Source organism: Cryptomeria japonica, chromosome 8 (assembly GCF_030272615.1).
Source record: "Cryptomeria japonica chromosome 8, Sugi_1.0, whole genome shotgun sequence".
Classification (NCBI taxonomy): Eukaryota; Viridiplantae; Streptophyta; class Pinopsida; order Cupressales; family Cupressaceae; genus Cryptomeria; species Cryptomeria japonica.
The window spans coordinates 632,789,656-632,806,631 of NC_081412.1; the positions used below are offsets into that span (position 1 = coordinate 632,789,656).

General features: G+C 32.8%; 1 protein-coding gene across 1 annotated transcript; it reads right to left on the reverse strand.

Annotated features, from left to right (window-relative positions):
* Window positions 1-13,256: 13,256 nt before the first annotated feature.
* Window positions 13,257-14,297, reverse strand: LOC131857850 (receptor-like protein 1). Its single transcript, XM_059210614.1, has one exon. The coding sequence runs from the start codon at window positions 14,295-14,297 to the stop codon at window positions 13,257-13,259; it is 1,041 nt and encodes a 346-aa protein (XP_059066597.1).
* Window positions 14,298-16,976: the final 2,679 nt, after the last annotated feature.

Genomic DNA, 16,976 nt, shown 5'->3' on the forward strand with positions numbered 1-16,976 from the left:
TTGATTGTGTTTGACTATAGACTCTCATTTTATTTTTTATTGATTGTTCGAAATAGTCTCTTTCTTTGACTTTTTATTAGATTCAAGAACTTATTTTACAAATAAAATCACAAATAAAATCACAATAAAAAACTAAAAATACAAAAAAATATTTAAAAAAATCACAATAAAAAACAAAAAATACAGAAAAACATATTTAAATAGTTTTAAGAAATTAATTTTGGTTATATAATTTTTTAATTATCTTTTGATATAAAAAATAATGTTAAATATTATTTTAAAAAAAATTAAGGAATTTTTTATTTAAAGTTCATTTGCTCTTGAACATATTAATCTTTTACAAATTTTAAAAAATATGTGTGTGAGCTATATGAGATTTTTTAAGGTCTCGCTAGTAGTTGTCTGTGACTGACAACGTGGAACATTTTCCTGAACCAGGAAGAGTGCAATATGGATATGTGGTTGTCGAATAGCAAATTACAATGGATAGCGTGAATGTAGAGGATAATTCCTATGCGACCCCAACTAGCAAAAATCCTACCAAATAAAAAACCATGACTGGTGGGACCGACTGACTTTTTAATCTTGCTTAAGATAAGCTTTCGCACGATCAGATTTCAATTTTTACAAACATTGGAAAATCATTTTAATTTTTTCCCTGCTCAACATTTGACTGGTCATCTATTTTACATTTATTTATATTTTAAAGAAAAAAAAAACCCCAAGAAAAAGTACACTAGCCAATCAGGAAAATCTAAAAAATATGAGAAAAATGATATTAATAAATAAATTAAGTCAACAATAGGATAAACTATAGGATAAATGTATGACATGGTTTTCGGAGAAAAGTAAATTGAAAAAGCGATGGAAATGAAAACATTAGTCTCCGCCTATAGATAGGCGAGACTAATAATAATAATTTGATGTAGATCATTAAATCTACGTACTGCAGTATCCTGTAGATTATTAATACGGACTGTTGTATATATCCTTTGATGATCTACAAGAGATAATCGAAAGACGCGAGTCTTCTTCACGGACCGCACAAACTAATGTCGACTATTGTATGTCGACTTCCTTGTTCTATAGTTGTATATCTATATTCTTCGACTGCGGAATATTGTCATGCACTTTTATATTGGGTCGAACTGTATCTATATTTCCTATCGTATCGTACTGCATAGTAATGATGCACTGTTATAGTATTCTCTCGATGCTATTGTCCTTATCACCAACTGAAGGCAATAGTATTGGTATTATATGTGCTTGGTCGATCACACATAGAGTCGTGACTCCTATGTGGAGATACGACCCTTGATAACAATAAGCATTGCTTAACAATGTAATTGGCATGATTAATATAATCGATACAATGTTATGATAACTAACATTAATCATCACATATATATATACATTGATTATATTAATATCATTGATGTTATGTATGATCGATAATATAAGGAATTATCAATTGTACATAGAATCAATGGTATGTATAATCCGATACTCATATAGATGATGATTGAAACAAATCGATCATACAATAATATCAAACCCGTGTCACAGTTTTATATTGTTGATTTATGGTTTCATGGGTAAAAGCACAAACCCGTGTCACAGTTTTATAAAGGAAGTGGCCAACACAACTAGAACTATTCAACTTCGATTGCATAAAAGTGGAATTTCTAATTTGAATCTAAAAATGACATAAACTAATGAAATGTAGAAATATTCATGAAATTTATGCCTGTTATGTTTTGAATATTAAAAAAAATGATTTTTTTATATATTCAAAGGAAGATTTTTTATTGTCGAAAAATGTTGAAAATTAGGGGGTCTAGTCGGCATAACCAAAAATAATGAAAAGACATTTTTTATTCGGGATTTAAATTCTCCAAATAAATGACATGCATATGCAGTGTAGAAAAAAAGAAAAATTAAATTTTGATGTATGTTTTCCTCGTAATAACATTTTAAAGTCCAACATAGCTGAATTTGATAGTTTTAATTTGGTGTCACTTTTTGTCTATTAAGTTTATCATTACCAAAAAATAAATTATACCCTTTTGGAAAAGATTTTATCCTGTAATGAAATATATATTTTGTAAAATATTTTAATACGATTTAATATTTTTTTTAATTTCAAATTAGCCTCTTCTCAAATTTAAAAACCTACTTGCAATATTTAAAAAATAAAACACATTCAAATTAATTATCAAAAATTTAAAAAATATATATATATATATATATATATATATGTCTAGATTCATGACTTTGAGCAAAAGTTAAAAGTTTAATAATTTATTGAAAAATGATTATGTGGTTGTCACTTAGGATGTGACGAGGAAGCAATAGACCAGAAGGAGGGTAACCTTGCTCCAACCAATCTCTAAGGCACACGAACTCAATCTGCAATCCCTAATTCTAAAGATCCTTACATAGCACCAAGTCAAGAAATGGTTCAATGTCACCAAACAACACCTTGGGAGATCCAAAGGATCCACTATTTCCACTTAAAAAGAGCTAACGCTTCTCAAGTTCTTGTGTGACAACACACATCCTTTCTTTCATAAGTGGGCTACTACTAGACTTTAAGGTTTGAATGGCCCACTTGACCAATTCAACACAACAATCCTTGGGGGGTGTCCTCACAACACCTTAACACAAATGAAACATGATTTCATGATTTAGATCCACTGGAAAATCAATTTTGACTCACTTGCCCATAAACAGAACCAGTTGCAATTAGGCCTCCTTTTGAGGGAATTGGGTGATAACTTTTGACACCCTGAGGATCTAAGCAAAAAATATATATTCAGATACCCTTTTGGGAGTTCTCAACAATATCTCAGTTTCTGGTACTGAATCAACTTGCAGATATTCCAACCAGTGTTGCACTAACACACCTAATAGGGCTTTTAGACCTATTTGACTAAATGCCTTTCACAAAACAGTTTGGTTATCCTAATGGGTGACCATCACGGACCATGAAATATTTTTTAAACCTCCAAATTACTCTTCGATAACATTCAAACCCTTTTACAGTGTTCTACCACTCAATTCTCTCGCACTACACTCATCAAACTGGTCTGTCACATAGAGACGCCAAACCTAGGGTTAGTTCTCCATCCTCTTCACCCTGTTGTATCCTCTTAATGAATTTTGGGTACTAATATATGATACAGTGGCCTATCATCTCCTATAACAACAGAATGTCCAGTTAAGGATTGATAGGCCAAAACCCATTATTGCAGTCAAACCCTAGGGGTTTAAGGGTTTTAGGCTACCTGGTAAAGATTTGCTTGTTGAATGGGGCAACGTCCACTTCAAGACTTCACACTCAAATAAAAATAAAGGTAAAACAATCTAGTTATAGTAACTATGCCATGACTATTCTTGCCAATCCACCTTCAGTATGCAATCAACAAAAAATAGACAGTTTTTCCGAGTTTCCAACAGTTCTTGATGCTTCAATTTCTTTCCAAATCAACCAACTCAACCAACATACATTCTTCGGTGTTTGGTGCCTTTGAAGATGTTTCCCAAATAACCACAACCTCCTCCAACTATTTTTCAAACTAACCGACCATTGGAAAATCATGACTTACAAAAAGTGCAAAATTGTCATGATAACAAATTGACAATATGACAACTTTTGCATAATTCAATCAACTTAGACTCTAGACTATCATAGTCTCCCAAAATGATTAGATTTGATTCTAAAATATCAAAAATGACTCAAATAGACTTTTGGTCACTTCATCCCTCAATTTAGACCATTGTGACCCTTATTGACTCAATTTGCTCTACTAGACCCTAGATGACAATTTGACCCAAACATGGACAAACGTGTCGCACTCCTAGGACATTTAATTACAAAAGGGACCCATAGGGTCTAGGGGGTTGAGCTTAGTTGGTTAAAGCATTGATTTCTCAATGTGGAGACCCAAGTTCAACTCCCAAGAGGGACATCTTTGTGGAATTCTAAGTTGTGACTCTTGGTCTTCCATTGGTTGTATTTGTCACATTGTTTAAACTAGATTTCTAAGTTGTGACCCTTGGTCTTCCAATTGTTGTTTCTAGTTTGGTGTTCGAAAGGAGCTTGTATTTGTGCTCAAAAGGAGCTAGTATTTGTAATAAGCTTGCTCGAAAGGAGCTGGTAATTGTAATAAGTTTGTAATTGTTCTATGATACTTAATACAAAAAAAGGACCCATGCGGTCTTATTACATTCATTCTAGGCTAATAAATCATCTTGTTCTTGGTTCATGTCTTCATAGGTAGGTGCTCCTGCACCATACTCCCTAGGTGAAATTTGTCTCAAGTCCTCTTAGAGACCAACTGCTTGAAATCAGCACCCTACTTTTTGATATCTTCCTCCAGCATCCATGTACCTTATAAGTCAGGAAGGCCCCGCCATTTAACTAAGTGCTCAAAATAGGTCTTGTGCCTTGTTTTCTTGACCTCCCTACTATCCAAAATGCATTTCATCTTAGGCAAATCCTTAGGTGGTAAGTGCTTTATCCATTCTTCAAGTTTTTCTGAACAGATTCACCTGTAGTAGGACTCCTATACACTGTTAGATCATACACATTAAATATAGGTGAAATGGCAATATCATTAGGGAGTTCAATTTTGTAAGCATTAGGACCATATTTAGCCAAAATTTTACAAGGTCTAATTCTTCTCATCATTAAATTTCTATGGCTTCCCTTGGGCAACCTGTCCTTGCTAAGATGAACCATGACCATGTCACCCACTTGGTACTGCACATCTCTTCTTCTCTGATCCATTCTTGCTTTAACCTTTTGGTTGTTCTGTTGTAAGGTATCTCTGACTTGTTGATGTGCCTCTTTCATAGCCTCTGTAAATTCATCAACATGTCCACTCCTCTTGTCCAACCCCTGTACATCTCTCAATTCAAAAACTCCTCTTGGATGATTACCATACACAATCTCAAAAGGACTCAAACCTATACTCATTATAGGCATACTTTGCCTGAGGTATCACCACATCCCAGCTACTACCATGATCCTTTTTCAAACATCTAAGAAGATTTCCCAATGACCTATTCACAACTTTAGTTTGGCCATTAGTCTAAGGGTGATAGGCTGAGATAAAAGACAAATCTATGCCCAACCTTTTCCACGAGGTTCTCCAAAAAATTACCTACAAACTTGTTGTCCCAGTCAGATACAATACTCAAAGGCAACCCATGGATTCTAATAATCTCTCTGAAAAACAATCCTACAATATAGCTAGCATCATTTGTGGTTTCACAAAGAATAAAGTGAGCCATCTTACTGAAGCTATCTACCACAACAAACACACTATCATGAGCTGTCTTTATCTTGGGTAATCCCATCACAAAGTCCATACTCAAACTTTCCCATGGTCTACTCGGTATAGGCAAAGGTTGGCATAGTCGTGGATTGGTTGAGACCTCATTTTCTCTCTGACACACATTAAAACCCTCTACAAACTTTCTGATATCAGTCTACATCTTTGGCCAAAATTAAAATCTCCTAAAATCTTTGGCTATCTTTTCTAATCAATTCATCCACAAGCATAAATGCTAAATTTTTATGCTGACATATTGTTCAAATTGTCTCCCTTTATTTTAAATTGGAGGAACTCACCAAGGATTGAGATAAAAACAACCCTTTTTTTGGACAAGATTAAGAACCAAATTCTTTAGCGACATAAAGATATTGTAACCTATCTATTTAGGTACAATTTAAAAATAAAAATAAAAATTTAAATTTGTCTTGCTATGTAGTTTTGAACATCTCTTTCTATAGACCTTTGGCTAGTTGTAACGTTCATTTCATTTTGAAGGCTTGTTATATTATTTGGGCAACCTTTAGTGGTATTGTTGACTCTTCTTCTTTGGTTGTATATTAACAACATTGCTCCTTTGTAATGTACTTCTTGGATTGTTGCAATAAAATAAATATTAGCTAAAATTTTGAGTTGGAACAGTATTATTACTACATGGGCACTAATTTGTTACCACCTTAACTTTTGTATATTTTTTAAACTAGTTTTCTAAGTATTGTCTTTAGTGGAAAATTGTATTCTTGATTTTGAAGTGAACTCCATGATTAAATGTATTTGATTCAAAGTACTACTACTAATGGAAGGTTAACAAAATTTTGAATACATATCTCATTTAAACATCACCTAGAATTTTGTACTACATTTTCTTAAATTGATTTGGTAGATTTTGTCAATAGAGAAAAGTTAAAGTGTTATTTATTTTGAAGTAAAATCCATGATTAAACACAATTGAATCAAATTAGTACCAATAATGAATAGGTAACCGAAATTCCAATGCTTGACCATTGTAAACATTACCTAAAATATTGTAATACATTTTTAAAAATGGTTTAATATATTTTGACTTTAGAGGAAGGTTAAGTGTCCTTGATTTTTAAAGTAACTTCATAACTAAGTGCATTTGAGTTAAAGTGGTAAATGGGTTGAAAATTTCAAATTCTTGACCAATGTAAATCTCACCTTAGATTTTAATTTGGATAGTAATGGATGGGTAAGAAAATTTTCAATGCTTCCAATCCTACAAACATCGCCAACAAATTTGAGGCAATGTGGTACTAGTACTAGATGGGTAAGGAAAGTTTCGATGTTTCACTCCTATAAGGATTACATGAAATTTTCTACTACTATCTAGTAGGTTTTGTCTTTAGAGTAAATTTTTCTTTATTTTGAATAAAAAACTATGGTTAAATGCATTTGATACAAAGTAGTGCTATTAATAGATGGATAACAAAGTTTCAATTTTTTACCTCACTAAATATCATTTTAAATTTTGAGACAAAGTAATACTTGTATTGGATAGGCAAGGACTGAAGGAATGCTTTACCAATGGAAACATCACCTAAAATTTTGTATTATATTTTTCATAAATGATTTGGGAAGTTTTCTATTTAGAAGAAATAAAAAAGAAAATTATTTTAAAAAATTGCATGATTAAATATGTTTGAATTAAAATAATACATTATTATAATTGAATAAGAAAAAATGTAATATTTCATCTTATTAAGCATAAAAAATAATCATAAAAGTGACATCCTTTCAAATGAGTGCTTCTCAAATATAAATGAATATATTGGACTCAAAAACTACTAAATTAAACCTTTGTAAAACATTATTTTCTTTTCATTTTCTTTCTTTATCATTGAGACAATAGAGTGGTTCATCACACACCATCCTTAGACTACTATTTTGTTTTGGTAGGTTTTGACTTTAGAAAAAATTAGAAATAAAATGTTCATTTTCATAAAAATAAATAACATGCTAAATAAAATGTTCATTTTTATAAAAATAATTTTTTTTGTTAAATCATACTTGTTTTAATGATAAAATTCATGTTGCACACATCTAATAATGTTAAATTCAAATCTTCTACAATACCCAAAAAAAAACATAAAAATTTTCTAATCAAAGCGATGGACTCGAAAACTACTGAGTTAAAAACCTTGTAAAACATTATTTTCGTATCATTTTCATTCTTTATTATTGAAACAGATAGATCCGTTCATCACCCATTGTCCTTAGACTGCTGTTTTGTTCTTTTATTATAATTAATGCGGACCCACGTCTCGTTCAGTCATCTCTTCCCCCCTGAATTTCTGGACTGAACCCATGCAATACGGCAATGAGAAAAGGATTGTTACCCATAAAATAAAATCATGTGCTGTGATTAAATTTGTAGGAAACATGTTTTTTAATATTAATATATCATACTTTGAAGAGTCCTCAACACTCGCTGAACAGTCCGCTACATACTTTGTAAGGATTCATCAATGAATGCTTAAATCAATTACCTTTCGTATTCCTGACAACTATGGGAATTCACCATGGTATCATTAAATTTAATTTTATTTGAATTTTAAATAATTTGGAATTAATTTGTGTATAATCTATGTCTTGACATCCGTCGTTTTAACTGATGGAGATAATCTAATTTAGAATTATAGTTGTTATTTTGAACCCCTTAACAAATTGCCCCAAACTTATCCCACTTCCTTCCAAGTAGTTGTTAGTTGTTAGTTGTTGAGATAAGCACGGGAAATGTAATTTGCACATTATGGTGTTGCATGGAAAGGCAAATCTTAAGTCATTTTTAGTCATCTAATCAATTAATATTGATCTAAACTAATTCATACTAAAAATCTACTTAAGAAAATCAATACAACATTACTATCACATTCTCATAGGATTATATGAATAAAATTAGAACATACTAGCACATTGTAAGATTATTTTTTTAATTTATAATCAAAACTACCAACATCAAATTTGATAAGTGTCAAAACTTGCCAACATCAACTTTGATCATAAAACATATGTTAACTTCAAAATACTCACATTTCAATTACTATCACAATTAATTAATCTATAATTAATTTCTTGTTAATATACAATTTATCGTGTTAGATTAAATTATTATTATTTTTTATTTGGTTTAAGAATAAGAATTTTGAAAAGCAATATCTGAAACAACAACCAACAACAAAACAACAACATAGAGACACTATCTCTGATGTCCAAATTGAGCTTGCAGGCTTGCAGCAATAGAGTAAACTATATTCAACTATAGCAACAATATTGTAAGTAGTTCATCCTATAGCCAATGGACTTGCAACCTACAAAACAATAGATATAGATAAATTGTGCCTATTTTCAAGAAAACGATAGATACCCTCAGACTCTGGAAAACAAAAATTCTACTCTATCTGAATACATCATGTCATTGTCTTTGAATTTTCCTTCCTGTAACCCTAAATTGTTTTGACTCGTGCATGGGGGAAAGTAATTCGTGTCTTTTCTTATGCAACCTTCACAATTCATAAAAGCTCCAAGTGTTGAGCATGCAAAATTTTATAACAAGTATTTCATCCTTATTCAAACCATTAAATTCACTTTAGGGGTTTGACTAAGAAGAATAATCCCTCCACAATAAACTCTCACTATTCTCTATAGACACCACAATTTTAGATATCAATGGTGAAGAGAATGTTATAGGTCATAGGGGTGTATGTTGTTTACATAGATTTAGGTAAGAACCTTATTTGTGGGAATCAATTTTGCGAGTACTAATTAAATTGGAACGCAAAAGATATCATCTTGTAGTTTATTAGAGTACTATTGTTGATCATTTTTTACACTACAATTCAAAAGTTTTTTTTAATAATGTGTAGATGGATAAAATATTTATGCTGTAACATTATTATAATGGTAATTGTATATTCAACATTAGGAGGTAGAGGCCTTGGTATTTTAGTAATATTTTTGAAGCAATGGGATTTGAGACCTCTAAGCTAAAAAGATCTGAAGGTCCTTTTGTAACATTGGAACATAAATAGGCCTTATTATTGTTCGAAACAAGAGAGCTAGGTGTTGAGATTATGTTCTTTAATTGAAAAAGAATGAGATAGTGATGTGTGTGCATGTAATCTAGACTAAAAATGACAAAATCATTAAATTTAATTGTATATAGTAGATATAGGATGAAAAGCATGAACAACAAGATAGATATGAGATGAGAATACATAGAGGAACTATGATCCAAATTTTGAAGCTAACTATATAGGATATAAGCTCTGGGTGCCCTAGTCTGAAAGTGATGAAGGTTGTGGAAGATGACTAAAAATGTAATTAGGAGGCTCTAGACATCTATCTCTCAAAAAATTGGGTCATTATAGAGAAACAAGGGTGTTAGGAACCCTAGTATTCCATCTATTCAACGTCCATCATAGTCTATCACTATTTACTGTGCTCTTCTATAGCTCTCTCACTATTAGATTTGAACCTGCACACACATAAAAGGGGGAAATGGTTGTTTTGTATAAGGGCTTGCCTAAGTCAAACCCTATGTTGGTGTTCCCACCTCCACAACAACTATGATGAGTGATAGAGTGCATGCCCTTGCAAAGATATAAGCTAAATCAATGGTGAAATGTTGAAATGGCATGATTCCCTTTAGTAATGTGATTCTCTTTTGGAAGTCCTGCAAATAATAGTGCAATAAAATAATGAAAATAAATGACAAATATGAATCCATACTTGAATATAGAATTCTCGTAGTCTACTTCTTTATATGTTGATAGCTTTAGATTTGATTAGATTCTAATGTGATTGCTAGATAGTCTTATCTACCTTAGGGCCTTATGAATGATCGAAGATGTCCTTTATATAGGGATTACAAGGTTATTTTAAATGTAGATTAGAAAATAATGATCAAATGCAAATAATTCTTAGAAAATAATTGATTGGTATGTGTTAAGTGAACTTTGTATTTATAGATGATTATAAAATAAATATATTAATAATATTTTATATTACAATAATTGTATATTGATTTGTAATGAAATATATTATTGAGAAAGAAATAAGATTAATTAATTGATGTAAATATGTGATCATTCTTAAAAGTTTTTACATTCACGAACTTAAAAAATTAAAAAGATGAAGAAATCATTAATTGAATTATCAATAAATCTAAGCGGTATCATAGTTGGGAAGTTTACCAAGTAAAGTCTAGATTATGATTATTATTTTTTATCAATCTTAGTTTTTCCTTAGGAAAGATTTTACTATTTAGGATATATCCTTTAAATAAGGGTTTGTGAGCTTCATCCTATGGAGGGGATGGGATGTTCAATTGCTCAAAAACATATTGTAGAAAGATCACCCACAAAGCAAGACATTTACATTTTGAAATAGACATAAATTGGGTTGAACTATATGATCTGGTCCAAAAAAATAATCTTATAATATAACATATTTCTAAATTAAAATATTATTAATAAAAATTGTTAGAGATCAAAATAAATTATAATAAAACATAATAAATTTTCAACAAAAAAAATTAAATTAAATACTATAATTTTTTTAAATAATAAAATATACAAATCCATCCCATAAAATTTCATTTTACACATTAAATTATTTATTAAAACAAAAACACTTTTAAAAACTTCATGCTCACCTCTTTCTTACACCGAGGAAGAAAAAACACCTTTACGCTTGTAAAGCTAAAACCAAGGAAACATATCGAATTTCATATAATACACATTGAAATATTTCCGTCATCATTAAGACCAGCAATTTCTAGCTCACCTCATGCTAATCAATTTGCAGTGGCTATATACTAACATAAAACTTTATCATTATACTAACAAAACCCTCTATACAGTTGTATCTACTTTCATCGATCAACCTCTTATACACCCATCAATAGCTAAAATATCGAAGGCTCTCTTTTTCACCCTCTTATTTAAAGTCAATACTCCAATCACAATAGAGAATCCCAAACCATAACTCAATCCAAGTCCGACTGCCCATCCTATCATTTCACCATCTGAATTCTTTGCTTCACCAATTTTCTCAATACTTGTGCAGTTGCCATAGCTAGAAGAGTTGTTGCAGACGGTTATATTGGTAAATGGAATCCCACTTAGCTTAGAATTGCCTAAGTAGGATGACTCTCCAAAAGTTAGAAGCTATCCTCCGTGGGGTACTTTTCCATCAAGTATGTTGTAAGATATATTCAAGAACTCCAAATAACTCAGGAACTCAAGTTCTAAGGGGATGTTGCCATTCAAACTGTTTAGCGAGAGGTCCAGAGACCCTAGTTGATCCATGTATCCCAATGTTTTTGGGATTCGGCCACTGAGATGATTCCTTGAAAGGTTAAGGGCTATCAAGCCTTGAAGAGATCCCATTTTAGAAGGAATGCTCCCTGATAAGTGTTACCTTTGTTATGCTGCATTGTCCTTGATGACAAAAAGGTTTTGGTGACTATATAGCTTTATCTCTATGAATAGTGGACAGGTGTAAGCAGATTAATTTTTGGTATTCATTGATAGTGAAACTTTTTGTGGAAGAGAAGAAGGTAGGTTCAGTGACCAGTGGTTCTTCAAATTCGCATTGTGGTACTTTTTGATTTAATAATCTACAGGTATGAATGCTTCAGATGGTAATATTTTATGGCTAATTTTGTGGGGATTTCTCGCAATTGTTTTAGCATCAAATTGTCAAATTGTTATTTTTGGAGTATGTTTTGTGAAACCGTGAAGGGTCAAAAGTAAAAAAAAGGAAGTGAAAGAAAAAAAAAGAAAGAAAGATAAAAGTGTTTTCTCTTGTCAAACCATGAAGGGTAAAAAGTAAAATGGAAGTGAAAGAAAAAAATAGAAAGATAAAAGTGTTTACTCTTCTATTTTTTAAAAAAAATGAAAAAGATGGTCCCGAGTATTTTTCCAGTTATCAAAAATGCAAAGATTAAAAATATCTTTCTTGCTACTATATTCTTCCAAAGAAATAATCACAAGTAATTTTTTTTGAAACAAAAATTGGGAAAATGAAAGAAGTATTTCTAAAGAGATCCTATGGAGTACATTTATTTTGGTGATAAATTTTTATTAACTCCAACCTAAGTTAGGGTTTGGTAACCCTACTCAAGAATGAACACACAAAACAGTTTTATTCCGGTTGTGATTCAGTTCTATCAAACCAGTTTTATTCCGGTTGCGATTCAGTTCTATAAAACCCGTATTATAGTTTGGGAACCTGATAAGTTGGTTTTGCTTGATGAAGGATAGATCTCTTGAAGATAACAGGGTGTAACGAAAAAAAAAATAGATATGGCGGTGATAGACCATCTTTTGTATTAATCTTGTTCAGTGATTGACAAGTTGAGAGTTGCATAATATGATGCACTTCTGAATTTATCAGTGCTCATAGTTGGAGATATTTTCTTGATATCATTTGTGACATAGGGGTCGGTGCTCCTTGAAGTTTGAGACTTCTAAATACAGTGTAAGGAGTGGGTGCTTCTTGAGATAATAAAATATTCTTTTATCGAGTGGTTTTTCTACCCCAAGAGGGTTTTCCACTCATGAAAATCTGTGTTGTGTGCTAATCCACTTTTTGTGTTCCATTAGATGAATGCTCTGATACATTTATTTATGCTTCATTGTTGTTCTACAAAATTTTAATTCTTTATGCTGGTCACTTTGTTTTTTAATTAATTCTACCAGTCATAATTTGATGCTTTGACAAGTTCAATAAGAAGCATATCAAGATTACTCAATTATATATATTGTTTAATCAGAAATGCATGCTTCGATACAAGTTAGGGTGTCATATGTGTGTTAAAAGAGTTTTCCAAAGTAAGAAAAAATTAAAGAGAGTTAAATTGATTATTGACTCTGATTCACCCCCCTCTCAGAGTCAATCCTCTTCCAACAATAAGTTGTTGTTTGAGAGATCAATACATTTAAGAACGAAAAGAACTTTCACAAATTCAACATCCCAGCCTTTCCAGGAAATTTTAATTTTATTTGTATATCTAACGTCTTCCAAATGGTTTGGATTACTCTGCGATGCATTGACCATTGCGAGCAAGTTTGTAAGGTTTCTTGGAATGGGTCCTGAAAGGTTGTTGCCAGAAAGGTCCAAAATTTGAAGATTTGGAAGGCCAATTACCTGGCGTGGGAAGCTACCATGGAAATGATTAGACCTTAAGACCAACACATGCAGTTGTGATAGCTTTCCAATCCAGTAGGGAAGGGTGTCTTCCAATTCATTATTTCCCAAATCCAATACTGCGGCTTCTGAAATGGACGAGGGAATAACTCCTCTCAAATGATTACCATTGACCTTCAATGTATGAATCTTTGTAACGTTGCCCCATTCTGCTGGCATTTTACCTTCCAGATGATTTTCCGCCAAATCTAGAACACTAAGAGAAGAACAATTCCTGGTTAAATGAGGAGGAATGACACTGCTCAGCGTATTATTTGAAAGGTCAAGAACCTCCAAATATGAAGTGCAAATAGAATCTGGAATCGCCCCTCTGAGATTATTCCGCGACAAGGATAAGAACCTTGTATTTTGAAGATACGCACCAATGTCAGTAGGAATAGAACCATTGAACTGATTCATCGACAGATCCAGCAGATAAGCACCAGCATTAGGAAGAAGAAGAGCACCTTCTATGCTATTACTGTGCAAATCTAGAGAGTCAAAATACTTGGGTAATGTTAGTCTAGATGGCAATGACCCAGTTAATTGATTACAGCTAAGGTTCAAACTACAAAGGCTGGTTAAGTTCCATATCGAAGATGGAATATTTCTTTGGATACTATTAGCAGATAGGTCCAGATATTCCAAGTCATATTGGGTCACAAGAAACGATGGAATTCTATCTAAATTGCAAGAGCCTAATGCCAAAGTTGAAAGCTTAAACTGTGGAATCCATGTTGAATCCATGTTTACAATTAAGTGATTGTAAGAAAGATACAGCTCATTAAGTCTAGTGAGATTGTCGAATACAGAAAGGGAAATGAGGCCGCTTAAACTATTCGAGCCGAGCGAAAGGCTTCTTAAGTTAACAAGATTTGAAATTGTGGATGGAATCGTACCATTCAATTCGTTGGCATAAAGGTGAAGACTAACAAGGGAAGAAAGTCAGTCCAATGAAGGTGGGATTACCCCAGTTAACTTGTTGTAGGACAAGCTCCAAAGAAACAAGTTTAGAGAGATTGACTATGGAGAGAGGAATCTCACCTTCAATAGAGGTATTATATAGATTAAGACTCTTCAAGGACGATACATTCCCTATAGCAGATGGAATCTTACCTTCAATTCTGGTATCAAACAGAGAAAGACTTTCCAAGGACAACGCATTCCCTATAGCAGATGGAATCTCACCTTCAATTCTGGTGGCTGAGAGAAGAAGATCCTTCAAAGACGGCATATTCCATATAGCAGATGGGATCTCACCTTCAATTCTGGTCGCTAATAGATCCAGACTTTGCAAGGAAATCAAATTCCCTATAGCAGCTGGAATCGCACCTTCAATTCTGGTCGCTGATAGATCCAGACTTTGCAAGGAAATCAAATTCCCTATAGCAGCTGGAGTCTCACCTTCAATTCCGGTACGTGACAGAACAAGATGCTTCAAGCATGAGATATTCCATATACCAGATGGAATTCGGCCCTTCATGTCTGTCTCTGAGAGTTCAATGCTGGTTAGTGACGAAGAAGACTTTCGTTGTTCGATGAAAGAAAGGTCTCCTCCAAGATTCTCATTCAAAGAGAGATCAAGTGAGAGCAAGTGGGCAGTCAGATTTTCAAACCAAGAAGGTACTTGTGCTGATAAATAGTTGTATGACAGATCGAGATGAAGGAGAGAGGTGAGGTTGAGAAGGGGATTGGGAATTGGTCCTCCAAGCCCACAGTCAGACATGCTGAGTTTTTGAAGGTTGGGTAGACTGCCAACAGCTTCACCCCACTCTTTGCTTGCAGAGATGTTCACTGCAGCAAGAGAGAGGTATTCCAAGCTCACCAGATTTGATAAGCTTTCCAAACTCACGTAAAATTCACTTACATATCCAGCAAATGACAAGTCAAGAAAAGTGAGAGTCTTCAACTTTCGATTATAGGGAGGACTGAAATTACCCTGGAAGAGATTGTCACTGAGATCGAGTTGCTCCAACTGTGCTAGTTGGAACAGCGACGAACTGATGTTACCTTCCAAATTGAATCCACTCAAATCCAGTCGAGAAACATGGCGTGTGCGGATACTACAACTGACTCCTCTCCACGTGCAGCAATTGAATTCGTGCCAGGAACTTAGAGTGTTATACTCGTCTACAACGGCTACCTTGAAATCTACGAGAAGATTTCTCTCAGGGAAAGGGCATGCGATTGCAGGAGAAGAGGTGAAGCAGAAGATCCAGCATGATATAATTATTATTGCAAATGCAACTCTGCCACATGAATACAGAACTTCCATGTTTTCGTACACAAAGTAAAAGAGATGATCAGAAATCAGGGGGAAAGAACGATGAATATATCGCTTACTGTGGTTAAATGTTGTTGTGCGAAGAGTGCCATGTCTGCAAAGAAAGCGTGTCACATCAACACAGTAACATTTTTTTGTCATTTTTGTGTATTTTTTAATGGGTGGAAAAGTCATGTGAAGATAAGGCACAACAAATTCATCGGTGCTTAAGCAATAATCCAATTTGGATGTGATGGGTAACGTGTAAAACAAGAAAATGCCGTATCAATATGGAAAATTATATGTGACCCATAATTTCTCTCTGATTATTTTTCATTCCAATTATTTCCAACATTGACCCACTATTATTAGTAGACTTAAATCTCGTCCATTTCCTTTCCACAAATATTCGTATCCACCACGAAAAGCTTTCACTTAAAATTGAGATTGCTGGGCACAAACTAAATTTAAAATTGGGTTGATGTTTTGATCCATTTTTAACCAATAAGTTTCAATTAAAGTGCAATTTATTCCACATTACAATCTAGGTTAATGTATTAAGGACTAATCTTACTTCATTTTAATTATCATGAGATAATCAAAATAATATTCACATGAAAGAATAATAGAAATATCATGGAACATCTTAGTAGGGGCATCATTAGATTGCAACATCATTCTAGGTATCCTACATATTTTCTTAATGTTGTTAATCTTGGTTCATCTCCATTAATTTAGTTCACTTAATTGACTTGCTAATGAGAACATAACCCTTTCTTACTAAGTTCCTAAATGGTGTCTATAAACACCACCCTAGATGATTCATGTCATACTACGCAAGATTATGCACTAGTGTTAATAATCTATAAAATAATACACAATATAGCATGTGACTCCTTGCACCATACACCAAGCACATAATTCTAATAATTATGTCACACCAACACATATAACTCCATATAAGATGTGTGCTCCCTATTTTATATCAAGAACCATGCAATATCATCAAATGCAGCTCCTTGATTCATGCATCATTCTTGTAACACTTGGAACCATGAAGCATAACTCATAAGAAACTTGCTAAATCTTGAATAGTTTTTTACATTCATAATATTATGCATCATTCTTAATATGAAAGTACCTTTTGTTTTCTTCTATGAAAA

Bases quoted from the DNA above. Each gene is read 5' to 3' on its own strand.
- LOC131857850 (XM_059210614.1), bottom strand. From the start codon at position 14,297: ATGGATTCAACATGGATTCCACAGTTTAAGCTTTCAACTTTGGCATTA.